Source organism: Grampus griseus (genome assembly GCF_964374135.1).
Source record: "Grampus griseus genome assembly, chromosome: 9".
Lineage (NCBI taxonomy): Eukaryota > Metazoa > Chordata > Mammalia > Artiodactyla > Delphinidae > Grampus > Grampus griseus.
In genome coordinates this window covers 42815237-42839164 of record NC_139003.1, presented here as the reverse complement: position 1 = coordinate 42839164, position 23928 = coordinate 42815237, and the positions used below count along the sequence as shown (strand labels likewise).

General features: G+C 41.5%; 1 protein-coding gene across 2 annotated transcripts in view; it reads left to right on the top strand.

Moving 5' to 3' along the window:
• BMPER (BMP binding endothelial regulator) overlaps positions 1-23928 on the top strand; it is a gene marked incomplete at its 5' end in the record, with an annotated part of 262209 nt that overhangs the window by 167613 nt on the left and 70668 nt on the right. Inside the window, 2 exons of one of the 2 annotated variants that reach the window (XM_082662031.1) lie at positions 8804-9133; positions 15431-15767. In XM_082662031.1, the coding sequence (XP_082518157.1) occupies positions 8804-9133; positions 15431-15767 (667 nt within the window). The remainder of the gene's footprint in view (positions 1-8803; positions 9134-15430; positions 15768-23928) is intronic. The other variant, XM_082662032.1, reaches the window with a different exon arrangement.

Here is a 23928-nt window from a genome sequence, read left to right as displayed (position 1 = left end):
CTCCAGAGCCCAAACTTTAAGCACTATTATATGTTCTTTGTTGACTACATTTTTACTCATTTTGGAGGTTTACTGCGAAATATATATGAAGTTTGCCAATTTCTTTCTTCTGTACATGATTAAGGGCTTCTATTTGAGAGCAGCTGTATTTGCTCACCTTTTAAAACCTTATCTATGTTTCTGAGGTCACTTCACCTCTTCAGCTTTTTGGATTACAATACTTGAATTCTAACCTTCCTTGGGAGTTTGGAGATATGACTCATTAGCTGCACTCGGTGGTTCCCTTTGATGTGAAATTCATATTTATGAGTAGTATCATCCTTTTCCTTATCGCAGTCCCCTTCTTGGTTAATGCTCTACACCCCCAACCATTGCTCCTTTCCTCTGCTCTGCCCTTTCATATCTCTCCTTAGTACACACGTCTGTTCTGCTTTTACTTTACACCTTTTCATCCTGTGAGCTCACAGCCCTGCCTGCATCTGCAGTTGCTCTCTCATTTTGGTTTCACATTTGTCCAAACTTCCAGGTCCTTAACATAGGACTTCTTGACAAGATATGAATATGGTACGTCTCAGCTTCTAAATTTTTTGGAGAGTACATTCTTCTTTCACAAAGGAATATATTTGAATTTGATTAACAGTTGCTACCTTTGATTCTGTAAATTATCTGGGTTGGGAGTTGGATGGAGAGATCAATGGCTGTTTCCAGCCCCTATCTGTTGACTGAATTTTGGCACCCCCTTTATCCCAGCTGCACAGGTTTTGAGTCTTAATGTTATTTCTCATACTTTGGGCATTTCTCTCCCTTGTTGATAATCAGTCATCAGGTCTGGTTGATTGTCTCTTTGCGTGTTTTTTCTAATAAATAATTTATTTCCCATTCCCGCGGCAGCCAGAACCTCATCCTATTGCCTGCAACTAACTCTGTCTTTTCTCCGTCGGCCCCTTCTGCATACCACTGTCGGAATCCAAACTTGGCTTTCACGAAACCAATACCGGCTTCCTTCACTGGTCTCTCTCAGAATTTCCCGAAGTTTGTTTTATAAAACTCTAGTGCTGAGGGATAGTAATGAATAAGATTTTCAAAACAAGGTTCTATTATTAAATACATTAGGGAAATGCTGGGTCAAGTAAACTGAAATTTGTTTCCTCACTGCAGAATTCGCAGAGCCCTTTCTATGCCAATGTGCAGGGTAGACTTGCAGGAGGATGATGGAGCGTAGAGTCCCTCCCAAGCTAATTTGGGCTGCAGAGGTTTTTTTATTTCTACTTATTTTGGCAGAGTAACAGGCAGGATTGATGTTTCATAGGAAACATGTTAAGAAATGCTGGTTATCTGGAATACATTTAAACTTCTCAGGCTGGCAATAAATCTCAGGCCAATTTATTTAGACGGCTTGGGTGTCTTACATCTCCTGAAGCAACTACCCACTCTGGGCAGATCAGTCTCCTGCTATTCTTGTGCAAGCTGCCTTCTCTCCCATGTCCACGACTTTTGTTAACATTCTTCTTTTGGTCTACCGGCTTACTCCATTCTACCCCCAAATCTACATTTGTATGTCTTTTATAGATGAACTAAACTCACATTGTCTTTTCAACACATTTACATTTTATAAGTATGTTACAGTCTTATCCAGCCCTATTTCAGCAGGCAGTGGGTATCTACTTGCTAGATTTGCATAGCATTTATAATAATACAACTAATTATGACTACTCTCTAAGCATCTATTATACACTTTTGCAATGCTATCTTTGTCTTTATAACCACTCTGCAGAGTAGTTGTTCTTCAGCTCATGTTACAGGTGAACAGACTGAGGTTATACAGGTAGTGTGCGCATGTTTTTGTAGTCATTGGGTAGCAAGACTGGGATTCAAACCCAGGGCTCTCTTCTAAGCAACTTACTTAATGTTCACAAAGCTCTAAGGTGGCTTTAAAGCTGGAAGATAGGTTAATTTAGAGATGTGAAACCCATCTTTTCACTCAGGTAAGAAGTCCTCTTTACTGATAGATAGCGATTTCTAGTTTAAAGAGGGCAGACATTTTAAGGTCAGAGCTTGGATGATAGAGTGGCAAAAATGCATCTTCTATAACAAGTTTGTATTAACACCCAATGAGTTTCCAGCATTCTGGAAGGTGCCCTGGAGGACATGGATAAAAAGCTGATACAGACCCTGAGTTTAGGAACTTGTAATGTGGTTGGGGAGATGAAATGTAAACACATTAAATGAGAGAACCGTGTAATATGGTTTTTAATTAACTTCTAGATAGGTGTCGTTAAACTGAAGTTCATGAACTCTTAGGAGGTCATTGATCAGTCTTAGGAAAGGGTGTCTGTGAGCCTCTACATTTGAGTGGATATACTCATGTGCACTTGGAAGGAAGAGTGTCTATACATTTCTTCAGATTCCCCCAAAGCTCTCTAATCCCAGTTTGTTAACAACAATGACTGCGTAGGATGCTGTGGTGTGGGGTGTAAATGGAAACATCAAGTCATGGTGTGGGAGGCCCTGGCTTCAAAGCCACAGAGATTGGGTTGGACTCTATCTTTACTGCTATTGGCTGGGTGACCACGGGCAACAAGGAAACCTCTCCAGACTCATTGCTAAGAAATTAGGGTAATAGTATATACCATGTGTAGAGAAGTAGTGAGGATTAAAGGAGATAGTGAAAATATGGAAAACATCTGGCATGGTACCTGGTGTAACCTAGTCACTCCAGAGCAAGTTGCCTTGACTTTTGCTAGATTTATTAGTTTCCTATTGCTGCTGTAACAAATTATTACAAACTTAGTGTCTTAAAAACAATACACATTTATTATCTTAAGTTCTGGAGGTCAGAAGTCTGAAATGGATCTGAATGGGTCAAAATCAAAGTATTGGCAGGGCTGCATTCCTTCTCGAGGCTCTAGGGGAGAATCCGTTTTCATGCCTTGTCCAACTTCTAGAGGCTGCCCATTTTTCTTGATGTGAAGCCTTCTTTCATCTTCAAAGCCAGCAATGGCAAGCTGAGTCCTTCTCATGCTGCAGCACTGTGTGACACTCACTCTCCTGCCTTCTTGCTTCATTTATAAGCACACTTGTGATAACATTTATCCTGCCTGGAGATAAATACCCAGGATAATCTCCCCATCTCAGGGTCAGCTGGTTAGCAACCTTAATTTCATCTGCAGCCTTAATCCCTTGTCCTGAGAGCATTAGTTAATTATTCAATTAATTACTTGATTAAGCAAAATTCTGTTGAATTACCTGCTGTACACCGTTTATTACACTTAAATATTTTAGTGAGTTTAGTGTGGGCAGTTTATTTTCCTCCACTGAAATTTATTCTTTAATTCATTAACCCATTCAGTTAACAAATATTTGATGCCTAATATGTATTATACCAGGCATTGCTATGAGTAATGCATAGATGAATCCGTTTATCATGTACATAAATGTAGATTCCCCCAATATACAAGCCAGTGTGCCACGCACTGAGAAGTATACACAAAATTTACGTGTAAGGAGTTTAAGGCCTGTTTTAGGAGTTAAGGATACATTACAACTAAAAGCTGTAGTTGGGTGGAAAGTGATTTATCATAAGCGTTCTGTGGGTATGATGACCATATTTTTAACCTTTAACCTTTTAACCTTCAAACTGAAAAACATAGTGTGACTGTAAGATAGAGTATTTGAATTTAAGAAAAGTCCCAGAAAAGATGAGCTGTGTGGTCAGTTTTGCTTTGGGGACTTACAGGAAAGAGAAGCGACTTTGGCTGAGGCGTGGGGAAGGTTGGCACGTGAGCTGATGAACTCCAGTGCTGTGAACTGAGGTCTGGGGCAGGCACAGGCCACTGCACCAACCAAGATGAGAGGTGGGGAAGCCCTGGGCTCAGCTGGGGAGGCCGTAATAGGATGTCAGCCTCGGCTTTACGTTTAAATTTAGTTCAAATTAGATCTCAAAGGTAAAGATGCTCCCTGTTCTCTTCTGTTTGAAGTTGGTGAGGATATGAGGTTATGGAAATTATATGAAAAGAAATTTACATTCTTAACAGTATCCCTACCAAACCTTTTTTTTTTTAATGTTACTTTCAGGTACCTACTCAACTTTTTAAAAAAATCAGCTTTTTATTTGTAGATTTGTAAGTCTGTCTCATGGATTAGGGATGGGTGGAAAGAAACCCGCTATGACCTAACCCCACATTCACACAGTAAAGTCAGATTAAGTTTTGATTTAAGAAGCCAAGGATGTAAAATCTGAAAGGAATCCAGGTGCCCCTTGGTGGAGCTTCTGTTGGCTTTGAGGTCCCCTGGGGGCAGCAGCTGTCAGGGACACCTCTGAGAGAGGCCAGAGCCTCCTGTGTGGGGAAGTTCAGTTCCTGCTGGATCACACACAGCCTGTTTATATTGGAGGCTTACATCATGTCAGGAGGAGCCTAGACAAACAGCATAAGGGCTTGTGTTCAGGGCAGCGTTTCTAACCCCAGCCTTTCCTGGTTCTTGACCCAAACTTGGCATTATCATGGCTCTTACCCACCTGGGATTCCCAGGAGCCCCTGCATGACCCAGTGGCGCCGGAGTCCCACAGGGCCCGTTTTACTGCAGTTTATGTTGAGGAAAGTTTAAAGCCATGTTTTTCATTTGATAGACCTTCCTCATGGTTAGAACACTACTCTGGAAAGGTACTGTTCTGTGTAGTAGTGTGGTATTCTCTTTGCAGAGAATAATGGACTGAGGATGAAAGTCATTTTCTGTGTTTTCAAAGTGACTTTAGTAACTGGGGAAATCTTACGGTAAGTGAAGAGGAAATAAAATTTCATGTACAGGATAATCTTAACTATGTTAAAATGTACACAAACACAGACACACACACACACACACACACACACACACACCCCAAAATGGTAAACAGTGATTATTTCTTGTTGGCGGAACCGTGAATGATACTTTTTTTATTCTTATGCTTTTCTGTTTTTGTTTTGTTATGTTTTGAGGGAAGGGGGTTAGAGTCTTCTCAGTTTCTCTTATTTTTTATGACATGAGGTTGTATAATTTTCCCTTAATTTTCGCTGATGGATGTTTTGAGAATAATCACTGTTCTCAGAAGGAAGGCATCTTATTAGAGTAAATATACCCATGGGAGAAATAAATGTACTTGATGAGGTTAAGAGAAAAACATTGGAATTTTGTTTTCAGAAGCAGCCCGACTCTATTAATTCTCATAGCTGTCTTATTAAAATAGGTAAAATCAAAGAGGTATGTTTTAATCCAGTATTTTTATTTTTTTAAAATAAATGTCCTTATTCCAAGAGTATACATAGTGATTATAAATAATAAAATGTAAATAATAATGTATATACACATAAACAAGAAAGAGGAAAATAAATGTCACACGTAATTTCATTACCTAAGAGAAAAAACATTCTTAATATTCTACTCTTTTTTTTTCCAGTTCCTAGACATTGTATACATATCATTGAAAACAAACCAAAACAAAAATGACGTCTGATAATTTGACTTAAAAGACTATGAAAGCATACCACTGCTTGTAAACTGGCTTTTTCTCTCCATCGTCTGACTTAAACATATTCAGGCAAGGATAGTTATGGAAGGGTCTGTTTATTTAGCTCTAACTGCCACTCCAGGCTTTCCAGAAGAGTGTGACCAGACATCAGAACATCTTGGACTGTGACTCATTTCACTGGGTCTGCTGAGCAAAAATTATATGAGGATACAGTGTTCATTTTTGTCCCTTAAGTGTTTCTATAGTTTTTTTTCCTTTTCAGAGAGGCAGATTTTTTAACCCTGAGATTCTCACTTTCCGTCATTCTCTGTGCATGTGTTTGCTGCTCCTGCATGGACATCTCGAGGATCTGGCATGGGGACCTTGAGGTGCCAGGAGAAAGGGCCAAGGTTTCAAAATTATATTAGTTTGTGGTAAAAATGTCCCAAATGACACACATAATTCTCAGGCATCTTCCTCATCATGAAATTTTGTTGGCTTCTTCTATATTGCCCTTATACAGAAAAATCATCCTGATCTCCAGACCCTTCTCTTCCACAAGTTATGGCCTCTTGAAAAATATCTTTCCTGACAGCCCTGCTCACACATGATTTCCCTTGCCTGGTCTCCCTGGATGTCCCTCACAGCTTCCTGCCCAGCTATGAGCAAGCTCAGATTTCCCTAGGGCCCCAGGGCCATTCTATAGGCAGTATATTTTCTGTTGCTTCTTTGAGGATTTGGTTTGTCACATAATTGACCTTATCTACATGTACCCACATCTTGACTCTTAAAAACAAAACACAGGGACAACAAAAATGAAAACAAACATAAGGCAGAAGAAAAAAATTATCGCTCATGGTTCTACCACCAAGAAACAATCTCAGTTTACAATTTTGGGGTATGTGTGTGTTTGGATATTTATTTTAACACAGTCAAGATTATCCTATAGATAGAATTTTGTTTCCTATTTTTCACTTAATATGGCATAAGCATTTCTTCAATCATGAACATTATTTACAGACTTTTTCAATGACTAGATAATAGTTCATTTTATGGATTTACTACCAAGTGCTTAGCTATTTGTTTAATGTTAGGAGACAATCTAAATATCCATTTTCTTACAATGTGTCCATGATCAGTAGGCATGAAGAATAGTGCTAGGGTATATAGTGAATTCTTGGTAAACGTTAGCTGTTACTGTTTTTGTTAGTTGTCATTTTGATGCAGTTGGGGTCAGAACACCTGGAGAAGCTGTATGTTGTTCCCTACAGACTCCGGGCAGAAGGTGTAGGCATGCCCTGTGCCTGCCTGCTCACAACTGAGAGAGGATTTCTCAGGAATATAATTGCAGCTCCTTCACTTGTGCCTTGGCCTTTGCCAGCTGAGGTCCATCTATTTCAAGCTCAAGAGCTCAAAAGCATTGATTGGTTCTGAGTTTTCTTGACAAGTATGTGGCATTAAAAGCTCTGAAAAAGCCCTTTTCTTGAATTTGGTGCATCTGGCGGTCAGGTTAACATTTAGTTCTTTGGGGGCACATGGTAGCATTAACTTTGAACTATTATAATTCTCCTGATGCCACTTGAGGTGTCCCAAAGAACGGCCTTGCTCCCTGTCAACCAAAAAGCACCATCTTCATCCCAGGGAAGGATTCCATTTGTCAGACTGTGAGAGCAATGTGTGATAGGACAATTTTGAAGTAATCACATGGAGAAAGGACTGGAAAATGCAGTATGGGGTGGTTAGATAGGTGGGAACGCTATTTGGGGGGATATAGGATTAAGAAGGTGAGGGAGGGGTACAGTGTGGAGCAACAAACTGAGTAAAACTGGAGTCACAAGGAAAGAACACCATAAAAAAGGATAAGAAAGGAATCGAAATGGCGGGTGAATTAAACTGTTGCTGGTGAACTTTCAAAGCTTTCTCTCCCACCCTTTTCTTCCACCCTCCTCCCCCAAGTAGTGCCTTTTTTATATTCCTTGAAGTATTTGCTCATTGAAACTCTCCTACATACCAGAAACAATGTGTTCTGTGAGTCTCTATTAAATGTTGACAAGGAAAGCTAACTTAGAACAATAATTAATTTACGAAATTCCCAATACGTATGATTTATATGGAGTCATGTGAAATTGACATATGAAATGACATAATGTATCATAAAACAACATTACTCTCCAAACATTTTAGAAATTAAAAGCAAATGTTTGCCTTGGATCCAGTTGGTCCCATCAGATCAGTTGGCACATCCTTCTTCTGTATTGATGCTTACTTCTTCTGTTACGTATTCAGAGCAATTATTTGTATAGGATAGTTTCATATTCTTGACCTGTTCTGGAAATCGATCTTTTTATTTTAGTTCTTTCATCATGTGGGCTAATTTCTCTAAATGAATTTCTCATTTCCTGGTTGTTTATGCCTTCTTAAAAACAGATAAAATCTCTTTATGTAGAAAACAAATCAATGCCAAATTTTGTTGTAAAAAAAGAAATGATATTTAGTTTTCTGTATAAACCTTTGAAATGCCCTAAAGTGTAAAACTTTACGTGGGTCTCATAAGTATTTGATTTAGTGGTATTTTGAAGTGATGAATTCATTGGAATTTCTTAAACTTACTGAATGATGGGTTTTACAGTTGATTCTTTATCCAACTTTAGATGTTGATACACAGATCAAAATATAGGAGACTTGTATTTCTAGAAAATACAGAGACTGTCAACTTTATCCATGTTTGGTTCTTAACAATATTAAACATGTATCTGTTTGGCAGTTCTATTTATCTGTACTTAGAAATACATGAGTGTTGAATATAATACTTTTCTAAGACCGTGAATAACACTGAGAATACCATGTTTCCAAATTTTTTGAATCAGTTAAATGGAAACCATACTAATGCTTTGGTGTATTGTCATTTATGTTGCTGCCTGTTACTTATATTTTTGTTCTTGTTTATATGGGTTATGAAATTAGGCCAGTTCTGTTTATAAAATTATCCTAGATTCATTTATCTGTCTTTGACATTAAGACCATAGAAGCGTATCAAGTCTCTAAAATAGAGATGCTTTAAGAATTCAGAAGTGTTGTAAATAACTTTTAAGTATAAAAGCACCAGAAGTATTACATGTCCTGTGAGGTTTGGTACAAACTTTTAGAACAACCAAACTTTTTATTTATTTTCTTTTAAGTTGATTTTCCTTAGTGCACCTCTGCTAAGGCCTTCCCTTTACCTGGCAGGTGCCCCTATCAGGTTTATTGCAGGGACCCCTGATTTCTCTTTGAATCCTTCACTCGGTTTATGACCTGCTTTTGTCTCTCACTCATCCGCAGAGCCTGGCGTTTGCACAGTATTCGGAGATCCCCACTACAACACTTTTGACGGACGGACATTTAACTTTCAGGGGACGTGTCAGTACGTTTTGACAAAAGACTGCTCCTCCCCTGCCTCGCCCTTTCAGGTGCTGGTGAAGAACGATGCGCGCAGGACCCGCTCCTTCTCCTGGACCAAGTCGGTGGACCTGGTGCTGGGCGCCGGCACCATCAGCCTCCAGCAGCACCTGACCGTGCGCTGGAACGGCTCGCGCATCGCGCTGCCCTGCCACGCGCCGCAGTTTCACATCGACCTGGATGGCTACCTCTTGAAAGTGACGACCAAAGCAGGTGGGCTTCTAGAAGCACGGGCCTTCTCTGTGCCTCTGGCTCTTCCCTCTGTCTCACCAACTTGTGCTCAGGAGCTGCAGCTGCTCCTCCTCCACGGAGGAAAACCGGAGGCAGAGCAGTATTCCAGCCACAGGTGTGGCCGCACACCCGAGGTGCCACAAAACAGCTGGAGAAATTTGCACACCGAGGAGCCTTGCAGCCCGATGCTAGTTACACCAGTCTTTCAATCTGTCGACATCCAGTGCCTTTCCATCCTCATTCCAGACATAGCGGTGGTTCTCTCCAAATAACCCCTTTCTCATGTTTTGTTGCTACTTTAGGCCATTGATGTCTAGCTTGGAATTGTGTGTTTCCCAGCTCAGCCAGTAATGTGCAGTCTCACATCCGTGAGAAAGAGTGTTTCCTTGTTAGCATCTGTCCAAGAAGGAGGGACTCCTCAAAAGCAAACTGCAAAAGTGTGGGTGTGAAGATGGGAGTGCAGATGGTGGACTGTGTGACCAGCAGTCCTGTCCATTCTTGACCCGGGGCAGGATGCTCATTGAGTTGAGGGGTAGAACCACTGGCTTCTGCTGGAGGACACTTAGGATGCTTGCTCTGAAAGCACTTCCCCCAGCCGTGGGCACAGGCAGCTGGCCGCTGAGGCCTTTTCTCAGCATCACATGTTGCCTGAGGCCCCCTGGACTCTGTGTTTCCCCTCCACGGGCAGATACATTCCCCCTTGGCCAAACTGTTCATAGTTGCTAGTAGGTTACTCCTAGGCGTTCAGTGAGGCTCAAATTTTTGTCTGTGAGGTGCTGCCTTAGAGAGGCATCTTAGAAGCAGAAATCAATCCTTCATTCTCAGCCCCAAAGAATAAATTCAGTTCATTTACACAGTTTATATTATATCATGTATGGTTCCTTCCATGCTGCCTTTGGTTAATGCATATTGTTTGTCAATTGGATTTTGAACTGCATGTCCTCCTGGCATATGCTATTTCTTTAAGCACGATACTTGAGGAAATCAGCATATTTCTTACTTTTTGCACTGATGAGAATTTAACAATGTCAAAACGTCAATTGGATTCCAGTTTCTTTAGCTAATATGGTTGAAAGGGAAACATTTGATAGAGCAGGCACTTTTGAGGGACTGCAGAGACTGTTCTCCACGGCACCTTCAGAACCCTGTTAATTGTTTCTGTTCAAGCCAAAATATATTTGGTAAATTGATTTGAGCCGATGGAATGCCAGCTTAGCTAAACAAAGGCAGGAAGCCAAGGAGAAGCCCAGGGAGCTTTTATTTAAGAAATGTTAAATATTAATGTATTGGGACATTCTATAAAGAAGGGAAGATTCCCATTGTTCACTTTGACAGTGGTAGATGTGAAGAGCTCTGTTCATTCAACTTTAGAGGGATTAATCCACCCCAGACAATTCAGACACCTGTTGTTGCATTCAAATGACATGACACTCCGCACATGTAGGCCTCAGCTCATCCCTTTGAAGGAAGCGACAGTTTGTGGCTTCACGTAGAATGTACACAAAATGACCCATTATTACACAGTTATAATTAGAAGCACCTTGCTTATCTGTTTGCAAGCCAGGTGAACACAGTGGATTCTACTGATACGGAAATTATTAGTCATCTACAACCCAGTACTCAAAGGGATTCTGCATATTCAGATATTACTGACAGTTGAGGAGTTTCAGTACTGTTCCTGTCACAGCTGACAATACCTTACGGAATAAGTGTACTCTTTGTAAGGATTTCACGTGGCAAATATGACCACAAGGATGAGGCTGCTAAGAAAATAATAATGTATCATAAATACCATAATTAGGATAGTGAATTTAACTCTTCTAGGCCTTGAACTCAGTTTTACAATTTCTTTTCTTTTTCTGTCTCTCTTGCCATGATGCAAGTAATTTATGTGCCCTTAATACCCAGCTGAACAACTTCCTGTATTACACGGAGCGCACAAGCTTTCTGCTTGCTAGGGAGGAACTGTATTTCTTTGGGCACTAAACTTGCTTCGCTATTATCCATTGAATGGAACAATTCCATTTCCAGACAATGGTCTCTTCCACTCTGGTCTACCAATCTCAGTTTGTACTACCCCTTAGGGATATTTTCTTTTTACTACCTATTGATTGCCTATCTAAAATATCACAGTATATCCTTTGAGTGTTTGTTCTTCCTCCATAATTTGTTTTCATAAGCTCATGTGATCAAAGGGTACCTTCTTCAAAATAGCAGCTTAAATCAAACCTGCAGCTGGAAGATGGGAGATGGGGAAGAATGGCTCTGTGGCCCTGTGGTTTATAGACTTAGCGCTTCATGATGGAATTGTCTGCCAGAGGAGCACAGGTGGCCGTGTAGCTTGGGTGGAATTAGGCTATAGCTACATTCCTAATAACAACTGGGGTAGTACAGAAGACACAGAACAAGGCTCAGTAGCTTGAGAAAGCTCTGCTCACCCCTGTCACACACACCCCCACCCCAACTCTTGGCACTTAGCGAATCACTTAAAATATTTCCTTTCTGCCGCCTGTTCACTTCATCAACTCCACCTGAAAGAATTACATCAGATCCACCTGAAAGCATTAACATGTGGGAGTGTGACTTTTTATTTTACTTTTGGTAGAGCTCTACACTTGATGAACCTAGAGTATATATATATATATATTTTTTCTTTTTTTCCTTTGGTGTAAACTCTAAACAGAAAAATTATCCATGTTTAAGCATCACTATGGTATGTCGACAGATTTTGCCTCTCCTCTCTCTCTTAAAAGTGGACTGCAGCAAAAGCAACAATAACAACCAAAAAAACAAAGCAAAGAAGACCACAAAGTAAAAGAACAACAATCCCCCTACCAAAAAAAAAAAAAAAAAATTAGTAGTCTGGAGCCAGGTCACACACTTGAAAGGTGAAAAACAGGTTGGTAAAATATTCACTGGTGAGAAGGGAAAATTGGAAAGCTCTTCACACAGTGGAAGGAATGCAGCTGCTGCTCACATCCCACATGAGACGTGTGCTTCAGCATTGGCCTTCTGACTGCCAGTTATTTCTACCAATTTCCCATGCAGAGAACTGGGAAACTCATCCCAGCTGCAGAAAGGACTAACCCCAAACTCTCAAACACTTCCATGGCATTTTCATCTCATAAGATGCCTATTTAAAATATCTTTAGGAAGAGCAGTTTTTTTTTTCAATTACAACTTATTCATTTTTTTTTTTGCCTGTCACTACTGTAATTTACTTTGCATGGATTTTACTCATGTAGAGAGTAAAAGTAACTGTGCAAACACATATGTATATGATACAGCAATAGACAAAGGCATCTGTAGTTGAATAAGTCATCCCTACACAGTAGGAAGCCTAGCGTTGTTCTGTGAAAATCCTCTTAGTATAATGATAAAAAGAAAAGAGGAGAGAAAGAGAGTGAATTACAAATTATTCTCTTATTTTGGGGGCCGTGTTTCATGAAAGAGATGTCAAGAGTCTTGAGAAGAGTTTATTAGAAACTCAGTGGGTCTGCATCTTCCCAAGCATGCATGGACCAGTAGTCCATTGCAAAGAAAGAATGATTGGCTTGTTCACTGTGAGTTGAATTCCCATGAACTCAGTTGCCCAAAGTCTCACGTTTATTATATCATTGCCAGTCATTTTGTTGGAGCTCCTTTGGATGTAAATTCTCAACCAGTGTGGCACTTGGAAAATAGCATCTGCCTGCTGTCTAGGAAAGAGATTTGTAGTTTGGAAAATTTTGCAAGGTGGAAAATCTTTAGAATTATGCTCTAAAAGTTTGAGTGTTGTATGGGGTTGCTCTCTCCCTTCATTTGTCTGGCTGGGCAGCTGCCTAGTTACAGGCTTAATGAGGTCAAGTTTCTTCTATACCTTAGAGAGTGTATTACAAATCATATTATAGTTTGCTTGTCTTTTTTCAAAATGTTATTTCAGTGTCTTAGCTAGCATGAAATTCACAAATTTCTTTGGCTTTGCAGACTCGTAGTATCAATTTACAGGGTAATTCATTCATTTAGTGAGTGTATACTATGTGTCAGATAATGTGTTGGAAGATGGGGTATGAAGAAATAGACATCGTTTTATACAATAGTTGTGGTTGTCAGAATTGACCCCATCTTTGAGATCCACACAGGAGATTAATCCAGTGTGGGGACAGACTAGCAGTGTGTCCTTGCTCTGATCACCATGTCCCATCACTGTCTTTTCTTCACGCAATTATTCCCGAAAGCCCAAGAGACACTTTCTGATTACCTTCTTTCCTGCTTTTTACCCAATTCTATTTAATTGCTTTTTGGAACCGAGCTTCTTCTCCTGATCAAGAAATCTTCTCTACCATTTGCTTTGGACTGAGAATGCTTCCATTCCTTTCATTTAGCATACAGTGATTTCCATATGAGTCTTTCTGTTTATTTCTTGAGAAATCCAGTTTTAGACCACTGGTTTATTCTACCAATAACTTTCCCTAAAGCGGATCTGTAACTCTTGCTTGTGGCAGTTGTGTGTCCTACTCACAGGAATGCTGTTTGGCCAGGCTTCTCTCCCTTTGGACCACGTCCAAGAGAATATTGGCTTAAGGAATATTAGTGTTAGCATTTTACTTCTGAGTGCTTCTTGCTGATCTTATATCACTCTGACATTGCCTTATGCCAATTTTATATTCAGACAAGATCCATTCCATCCCTCCGTACCCCTTTCTCCTTTTTCATCATCACCTTATCTCCCCAGCTTCTGAGTATCTTCTGAACACTTACTTGCTCATCAGGCTAGTATTGATCCTTCAGGAACAAAGGTAAAGTCTTCTAAAAAGAGTCATGTTGATCTTTCCGGAGGCTCAGAACAGACTAAATCAAAGACTAGGTTTTGTCAGAAATCCAAGAGGATAAGACTGAAAACACACAGCGGGGACACTTTCTATTTTTCTGTTAAAACAGAGCTTTCTTTGTGGGCTGTCCCTCTTAGGAGACAGTGACACTGAATAAGGAAGAGTCCTAGGGCAGAAATGCACCTCAACCTACTGTAGAGGTTCTCTTGGTGCTCATCCACCAAACTGGTACCTAGTTCACCATTCACTGTGGGGCTCAGGCCCTGCCAGGACATTACCAGGAGAACAGTAAGAGAAGCTTCCAACGCACACCTGAGACATAAAGAAAATGATAAGACCAGAGCTATCATTTGCTCTGGGTTGAGCCTCAAAAGACTTTTCACGAAACCCTCCCCTTTGTCTTATGGACAGTGTCTTCACATACAATATCAGGATGGATATGAGAACATTCCTTCTTGACCTTCTGGTCAGGCTGATCTGTGATGTGTGACAGTGGAACCTGGCTGTCTGACATGTGACAGAAATCCCACTATTCAGTGGGGCCATTGGCTGGAGTAAATCCTAGAAGCTTTGGGCCAGCAGGTCTGAAAAAATATGAATGTTCTCAGAAATATTCTCCAATTGTTTAGATGGTCAGTTCAGCAAATCAAGAGGAGATTACATTCTTTACCTTGTGGAGTGAAGATTGTTTCCTTGGTGAACAAGACAGTACTGTCCTGCTGATTCTGCCCAGCGCATGAGTAACTTTGGCCTGTGGGCTGGTAGCCTCCAATGCCTAGTCAAATTTTGAAGCTTATGATCAGCCCAGGCATGGAGGCCCCAACCTAGGGCTCGTAACATCTCAACCCTAGGAAGCATGGATTGAACAGCTGGGCATGTCTCACAGATGACTGTAAAGTAACGAGGGGGCAAACATTTTCATTTGCAGGAGTGTTGTCCTTTGAAGAGGATGTATTCAGAAGCTTTATATTTATTACTTTAATACTTCCACTATAGCAAATAATTTGGAAATTTTCACTTGGCACCTAGCATAATCATATGGGGGGATTATTGGATGAAGAAAAATGATATTAAAAAAACTATCATCTTTGTTATCTTTCCATTTCTGCATTGTCATAGTCGTTGGATAAATGAAAACATGATTTGGACCAAGACAATTACTCTAGAAAAGGGCAAAAATATAGACCCTAGAGTATCATGGTCAATGAATAGTCATCTACAAGTCAAATTAGGGTACATAAGATATCATTATAAGGGCAAACTTTATACATTTAAAAAGTTCTAAGCCCCAGTAATTGATTCATGTTATATCATACAGTGTTTGATGTGGTGAAATTAAAAGGTAATCAAGAATTTGGTGAGATCCTTAGTGTTCCTTGTTAGAAGATAGTCATATGTACTATGTAAGAGTCTATACAGTTGGGAACTATTGGTGCATTCAAGAGTGGTTGATCCTCTTTTCCTCTAGGTTTGGAAATATCATGGGATGGAGACAGTTTTGTAGAAGTCATGGCTGCACCCCATCTCAAGGGCAAACTCTGTGGTCTTTGTGGCAACTACAATGGGCATAAGCGTGATGACTTAATTGGTGGAGATGGAAACTTCAAGTTTGATGTGGATGACTTTGCCGAGTCCTGGAGGGTGGAGTCCAATGAGTTCTGCAACAGACCCCAGAGAAAACCAGTGCCTGAACTGTGTCAAGGGACAGTGAAGGTAAAGCTTCGAGCCCATCGGGAATGCCAGAAACTCAAATCCTGGGAGTTTCAGACCTGCCACTCAACTGTGGACTATGCTACTTTCTACCGGTAAGTACAGTGCCTTGGGGAATAGGCTTGCGTTACAGACCAAGGGTAGACTTGACCATGGAATAGAGGGTATCAAATCCCTTGGTGTACAAAACAAGGGCCCCCAAAGTGCAGTGTAAACACCCCTGCTTCTTTCTTCTCTTGAGACTGATCTCATCTTGACTCAGTCCCACATTATGTCCCAAATTAGGAAATTGAAGGGCATATTTCAGAGCTGTCTCCTATAAGTGATTCTGTTTTTGTGTCTGCAGTTGCACTGGAAAGCTAGTGACACTCTAGGATTTTTCCAGGTGTTAGCTTGACTCTTAAGATTGAGGAGTGCTTCCCAAAGTCTGGCCTCAAATGCAGTGGTATAGGGCAGAGGTAGGAATCTCACATCACTCTGGCTGCCTTTGGGTATTTGAGTGAGCTTGGTTATTCTAGATCTGAGGAAGAGTTCATCAGGTCTTTCTCATCGTCTCACCCAGAACACATCTGCACATGGAAAACAAGGTGGTGAAGTGACGATTCCTTGGATTTTAGCCAACTATGAGACTTTGTGTCCAGAGTCAGAGGAGAGTAGAAACAGGGCTTGAGGATGGAGGAAGGAAAGTCTCTTGTTAAGACCATGGATTCCATTTGTATTAAGCAAACCACTTTAATCATTGTCTTAAATGAACAATACATATTCATCGAAGTTACCTGTTTTGTGAATATAAAGGCAACACCTACTTTTACATAAAATTAACCATTATAATGTGCTAAAGATTTTTAAAAATGCCCTGTTTCACAACCCTGAGCTAAACATTGCTTTCAATTTGGCAAACGTGTCTATACATTTCTGTATGCAAACTTGTATGTCTAGTGCAATATTTATATTATGTATCGACGATATATGAAAAAAAAAAAAGACCATGGGTTCCATAACCTTTTCTAATTCTGATTAACCTCCTTCCATACAAAGCAACTGGTTACAAAGGAGAACTGGCTTTGACTTCTGTGCTACAAGCTTGCATTTGTGAGTTGTTGAGTTTGGCCTGGTTGTACTTCCATTTACTACACAATTCCATGAGGTTCAAGAGCTAAGACTGTATATAACTTTAACCACCGTGGATGTGGGAGGAAACATGAGATGAACACAGTCCAAAAAGGCCTTGTTTAAGTGATTTGCCTGTGCCTCTTAAAATGAGAAAGCTCCTGTGGCCTGAAGCCACAGAGAAGTTATTTTTACCCTTTAACTGCCACCAGTTTATTTCTCCTAGTTCTCGTTAAATGTGATCTTTTTTTATTTATTTGATCTTTGGATATAAAAGATAAAGTTCTATAAAGTCATCTCAAAGTAGGGTGGAAAAAGGACTGTCTCTGTCATCACAAATCCCTGAACATGGCAGCATCTGCCAAACCATTTGGCTCCAACTCACGTGTTTAGTTCCTTCAAGCCATTTTCCGGTTGTAGTTTGAATTCTCTGGGTTCCCTTCTTTCTCCTCCCAGCACCACCCCCTAGACTGACCTCACCCTTGTCTATTCAAATCAAAAGATCTTAATGCACTCTGGTGTGAACTAAGCACCTGGACAGACAAACCAGGCTTCATTTGGAATCTAAATACCCATCACTTGAAAGTCTGATGGGAAGCAATAGAGCACAGCAATTAAGAAACTTGTGGTCTCCCAGAGCTAAAAATCCAGTCCAGCTTTACAACCTTGAACAGTTATTTAAACTCGCTAAACCTTAGTTTGCTTATCTGGGAAGTGGGGATAATGAAGAGCCTATCTTGAAGAACTGTCATTCAGATTCAATGAGACTGTGAACATAGATGCATGTGCTCAACCCAGTGCCCCCGAGCAATGTGCTCTATAACTGTTGGCTGCTATTGTAGCTTCTACCATTAATTAAATGATTAACAAGGGTAAGTCTTCTTTTGGAAGCTCCCCTACCCCAGTTGTGGATTTGGATTGGACCCTTCTCTGTCTGAAATAGAGTGGAAAGGCTGTACTTCTCCCAGGACCCTAGCAGCCTACACCTTTGGTTTTCATCCCATTTCAAAGGAACGTGTTGAAAGCAAAAATTGGAGAGCAGGCCTGCAGAGATTCTTCCCTTTTTGCAAATTTCGATTTCTTTGCTCTTTGGTGATTTATTTTGTATTATGATCCCTGGACTGCTAGCAGGAATATGATGAGCACCTTGGCAGAAGTCGTGAGAAATGACTTTGACGTGGACAGAGAGAATCGAAATTGTTAGGTGGCCAGACAGATGCTAACCTTCCGCTCTTGAAAGTTGCTACAGCGGCGCAGTTGGGGGGTGGCGGGGGAGTCACTGTGTAAGGGGCTGGATGCCTGAGTTTGGGGAGCTTATGAGAATGCTCTTGGGATCCTTGTGCACTGAGGTTTGGAGGATGGAGCATGGTGGGAGGTGAGCTTGTGTTCTGCTGTGTGTGGTGTAGGGACAGAGCACCCTTCCAGGCCAGCCACTCCCTGGAAGAGGCAGGGGAGCACAGGAGGGCAGAGCTGGACAATCCTGACTGTCATGCACTTTGCTGATAATCTCATTCCCCAACCGAGAGGTTCACCTTCATGCACTTTCAAGTGAGAGTGGCCAATATTGGGTAGATCCTGGATTTCTTTCTTTCCTCCAAGCACGGATGTGGCAGGAGAGAGAAAAGAAACAAGGTCAACGTGGAAAGGGAGTTCTGTTCTCAGGGGATCTCCAGCAAGGAACAAACCTTAGGGAGCCTTTAGGAAGCAACGGACAGAGAATGCATTGGGCAATGCCAAGCCGGACGTAACCTCAACCCTGCCACTTTCTAGCTGTGTGGCCCTGGTAGCTTGCTGGGTTTCAGATTCTTTGCCTTTAGAATAGGTACGACAGCGACTACCTGGTGGGATTGCTACTCCACGGACTGAGGTCAACGGGTGGTGCCACGTTGGTCCGTGATAGACAGGCCGTCCTGGCACAGTGTGCTGTTGTCCTGTGTCCCTTCCTCTCTATGGAGAATCTGGCCCGCCCCACCCCTGGCCACTTACATTTCTGATTGTCGAGATCTTCTCCTGTGCTCATCGTGGAGAACAGATTAGATAGAGTCTCACTGATGAATCTACGGAACAATTTATAAATGAACCGTTTCTCTTTCGTGGCCTTGAATAAAATACAGTAAGTGAAGATTGCATTGCAAGCCTTTAAAAAAATTGTTCTTTTTGTCTTATAAGAATAATATATGTTCATTGTATGACAATTAAGTAACATTAAAAAGAATAAAGAAGAAAATAGCCATCACATCACATTCCACACATGTAAATTTTTGCCTGTATATTTTGTCATTGGCGGAATTTCTAAAATGAAGCTTAAAACATAGTCGTGACCTGTGTTTTAAGGGCTGTGATCTTTTTTATGACTCAATATAGGACTAAAGGGATTTGCCTTGATATCATGGAAGGTCATATATATAAATTATATATGAATTTGATTCCTTTCATCTTCCCCTTATCCTTCAAAGAAGTATCTGTACTTACCTTTAGGACAAAGAATAAAGTTGCGTAATATACAAATGCCACCTTCCAAGTACCATTGTGTTTGTAACTTAGAGAAGGGAGAGGATAAAGGAGGTATTTCTCTCAGGAAATGTTACCTCTTTTGGGTTTCCTTAATCATATGACAAGTTCCAGAGGGAAAATTCTTTTATAAATATGAAATAGCTCTTCTTATAAGATCAAAATAATAATTCTAATTTCTCTGAATTAGAGCTTACTTTTGAGATGTCTAGGACTTAGAACTCTTATTTTATTTTGGTCTTTTACCCAGTTCAAAAATTTTAATAGTAAACTGTCCATTGTCTAAAAACTTGAAAAACTTTGTAAATGAATAAGAAATGACTCCATATTAGCCAAGACTTTCTTCTTCTCTTTTGGGAAACTTTTTAAGATTTGCTCATTTTTTCTTCGCACATCAGTTCCACCCATCATGGCCTCATTTGCTATAAAAATTAAAGGCTTTGTGATCAACATATTGGCTTCATTAACTCATTGAATATGTTTGGATGCAAAATAATTTAATTATGAATCACATAAAAATTTTAACTGGCTACATTGATAATGTGTCTTAAGTCCTAGAGTTGCTAATTGACTTGTCCTCAAATTAGCTAATCCCCTTTGCAAATCTGCATTGGCCGCCGCTGGTGTGTCACGGAGACATTTCTTGTAGCAAGGGAAGTAGTTAGTATACTGTGGAAACATGAATGTGAAATCATTTCAATTATACTTGGATTCACACATAGGCCTCCCTGAGGAGGAGATGTTGTCTTTGGGTCTCTTTTCTCATGTCTTTGTTTTCACCTCCCTCCCCCAGCCTCACGCTGCCTTCTCCATCTGTGTCTTGGCTGCCAACTGGGAAATCCAGGAGGAATAAGCAGCCCCCCATCCCGTAGCCTCCCTGGTGGTCCTCAGCAGCCAGTATCGAATCCACTCCCCACCTTGAATTCGGGCAGGCTGACGAGACCAGTCTCGGCAGCCCCCGGGGGCGCAAGGAAGCCAGGAGATGGGTTGAGCTATGTGGGTCACGCTGGGGAGAGAGAAGACCACCTGTACATTGGGCTGGTGTATGAAACACTAGCAAACTCAGACCTGAATCTTGGATGAAGTAGTTGCAAGTGAGTGTAACTTGCTAGTAAAGCGGGCCTCTCCAGTCAAGGCAGGCCCACATTTCAGAGAAGCCAGGAAGATTAATGTGAACTGCAGCAAAGCCCAGGCCTTTACAGACCACCGTCGTCTCAGGACTGTTTTCCTCTCCCCACTCCCCTTCATGCAGTATAATTCACCGGAGCAATAACTCTGTTCACTTGTTCGGTTTGAGTAAGTGTCTGGGGATTCCCAGTCTAGGAAATGTTCTTTTCTTTCCATGCAGTGTTTTTTACAGCTGTAAGGAATTGAAGGAAGGCCAGGGGATTCACAGATGTGTCCTTCCCGCTGAGGTCCTGGGAGGTAGGTGGTGGGAGGTTGTGCAGGAGAACGCTGGAACTCCGACAGCACAACGGTGTCGGAGATGCTGGCGCCTGGGGACCGCCAGTGGCTTCCTTCCAAAGGAAGATCACAGCCTTTGTGGATGACCCACTTTGGGTTTTCCTATAAAGGAAACTCATCATTTATTATAAGGCAAGAGGAGAGATGCAGGCAACGATACAGACTTTATGTGTGTGTGTGTCTGTAGGAGAAAATCATATAAAGCTAACTGCTGTTCTATAATTAAAATCAAGCCAATCTTCCCTCGCTTCAAAGGAGAACGTGCTTGGAACATTTCTGTTTACAGCTTTTAATGATTTGCCTCAAATTGCCATTGGAACTAGGGTCCTAAATCAAATGAGATATTCATTTTAAAGTGTGATGTTCTAAACCTGCCTTTTTATTTTTCCTTTGGCAAACTTAGCTTTTAGGATGAGCAGCCACTCTGAATATGTAATAAAGGTGACACCAGGTGGCAGTAGACACCTCAGTTGTACCACCGATCAGACTTCAGCCCTTACAAGTCCAACCTTAAAGTTCAAAATGTTTTCCCTACTCAGTAGCTCTCTCCCTCTCTCTCCCTCTCTCTCCCTCTCTCTCTCTCTCTCTCTCTCTCTCTCTCTCTCTCTCTCTCTTTTAACTTATGCCCTAGGCTACTCCTTCACTGTATCTAAATATACAATGCACATTCCTGCCTCTGGGTCCATGTCTTTCCTCTGCCTGAGATGCCTTCATTTTCTACATTGATTTAAGCTGAAAGCACAGCTCAAGTTTCATCCCAGACCTCTGTAAATGTTTTTTCTTTGGTTTCTTAGAGATGCTGATTGTGTTTATCCTTATTTAGTGCATATACTATATTGCACTGCTGTTGTCTCTCGCCCGCATTGGATTTTAGGTTCACGCGGGAATGGGAAATGTCTTTTCTACCCTTTTGTATTTCACCCAGCATCACCCCTGGAAGGTCTGCTTTGGAGAAAGTTTTCTTAGCTGCCTTCTTAGCCTTTCTGTCATCTTCATCCTCTCTGATCACCTTGTGACTTCTACCCCCAATGCCAAGTCCATCTTAGATCTTTATCCCCACACTCGTTATACACTTAAAGTCAGAATGTGCACACATTTCTGTCCTTTCAGGGAATAGACTAGTCAGAGCAAGCGGAGCCTCTGGTCCACCTTTGATGCTGCAGGAGCTATCGGCTCTTCTTATGCATGAGTCTACTACTGTGACTGCCAGGGGCAGGCCTCTGAATCTCAGAATCCACCTCTGCCTGTTAACAATTCTCTTGTAAGCCACTTGGACCTCCTGGATCCTCTTCTATACCTTCTATCTGTAGATGGCTAGTGTTTGGCCTTGCCATATTTTTTGTGTGGTATTTTGATCTATAGATATTTCTGCATTGGCCTCTTCCACCATCCTGTCCCATGGAGTCATGGACTGGCACTGACTCTTCCTGGTCACAATGTGTGACACTGTTCATGGGGTATTTCCCCTCAAGGAAGTTCACCTGAGCTTTTGGTGTCCAGAGTTTTTATTGGGACTCAGTCACCTGCTGCCTGCTGCCTGTATGGCTGACCTTCTGTGGCCCCTCCCAGAGGTCATGCTAATGCCTTTAGTCTCCAGCTCCTCTGGAGGTTGGAACTGTTATCAGATGGCCCAAAGCCCCCATCATAAAGCACACTGTTAGAGTGTCTCTTGGCCAAAGCACCCAGGCAAAAAAGGACAATCCTGTCAAGCAGTGCATTCCAGGGGCCTAGAGATCACTCCCCAGGAGCTAAAGGCCAAGGCCAGACTCTCTTTGGGCCAGGTTAATTCTTTACTCCACAACCTGCCTGGCTCAAGGTTAAATGTAATTTCAGTTTGATTTTAATTTTAGCTTTGAGTTTATTTTCAGCATAAACTTCCTGGAAACCTGCAGTGTTTCTCCTCAGAAAATTGTATTTTGGATTGTAATTAGATGGGGCTTTTGAACACAGATTTGAATGAGTGTCACTGTAGCAGGTAAAACACTAATTATTTTGTAGCATCTCTCTTGGCTGCTTCGGGGACTTAGATTACTCCTTAGTAAGCAGGAGACTGTCTGGTGTAGCTTTATTGTATTTTCGTTATCGATGGGTTTAAAGCCCTTTCTATCCATGAGAGTGACAGTTGTGGTGGCTGATATGAGGAATGTTTTCCTCATGTCATTGTTGAGCTAACTGGGACACTGAGAGGTGAGGGGACTCATTCCAAGACCCCCGTGGGGCCTGAGCAGCCAGCCTGACAGGACACCTGGTCTCGGGTCTTTGTCAGAGAACTTGGCAAGAGCTGCTAGGGCTGTTCTCAGAGTCCATCATTCAGGTTTTTAAATATCCTGCTTTTGCCATGAGCTTTTGGAGGAGGATTTCATCAATTACTTAATTCACTCCTTTTACAACTTTTGAGTGTGCACCTGCTGTGTGCCAGGTACTGCTGTAGGTGTGGCGATTTGGGACTGAACAAGAGAGACAAAAGTTCTTCCTTCAGACACCTCACTGTCTAGTGTGGATAGATAGCTATAAATAAAAAACAAGGTCATTGCCAATTGTGAGAAGAGGAATGGGGGAAATAGTGTGATATGATAGGGTGGACTGGGGGTGGCCAACTTGGAACAAGGTAGACAGGAAGAGCCTTCTGGAGGTGTGCTCCTTTGAGTGGAGCCCACTGTGTGTGGGAAGGACGGGGGTGGGGAGGTCTGTCATGGGCGGGGGAAGGGCAGGCCTCTATGCTGGGAAGGGTGTGGCCTGTTTGCAGACCAGAGAGGAGGCTGCCAGTACTGGTGCCTTTAGAAAGTGCTGGGTATGCTACCAATCACTGCATGAGCTTGGAAGCAAATTCTTCCCCTGTCAAGGTTCAGATGAGATCGTGGCCCCAGTTAATACCTGGAGTGCAATCTTGTGAGACCCTCAGCAGAGTCCATGCCTGGACTCCTGATCCAAAGAAACGGAGCTAATAACTGCATCGTGTTTATTGTTTACATTTATTGTTAAGCCTTTCCTGTTTTCCTCATTCACTAAGTTTCATTTTATTTCATTCTGCATGTAGTTTTGCAAGCTGGTGTAAATCCTTTCTGGAACAAGTTGAGGAATAAGTGACAGTGGCCACGGGTAAAGGATCTAACACCTCCGAACTTCTATTTTTTGTGTGAAATAGAGATGATATCATCACCAACAGATTGG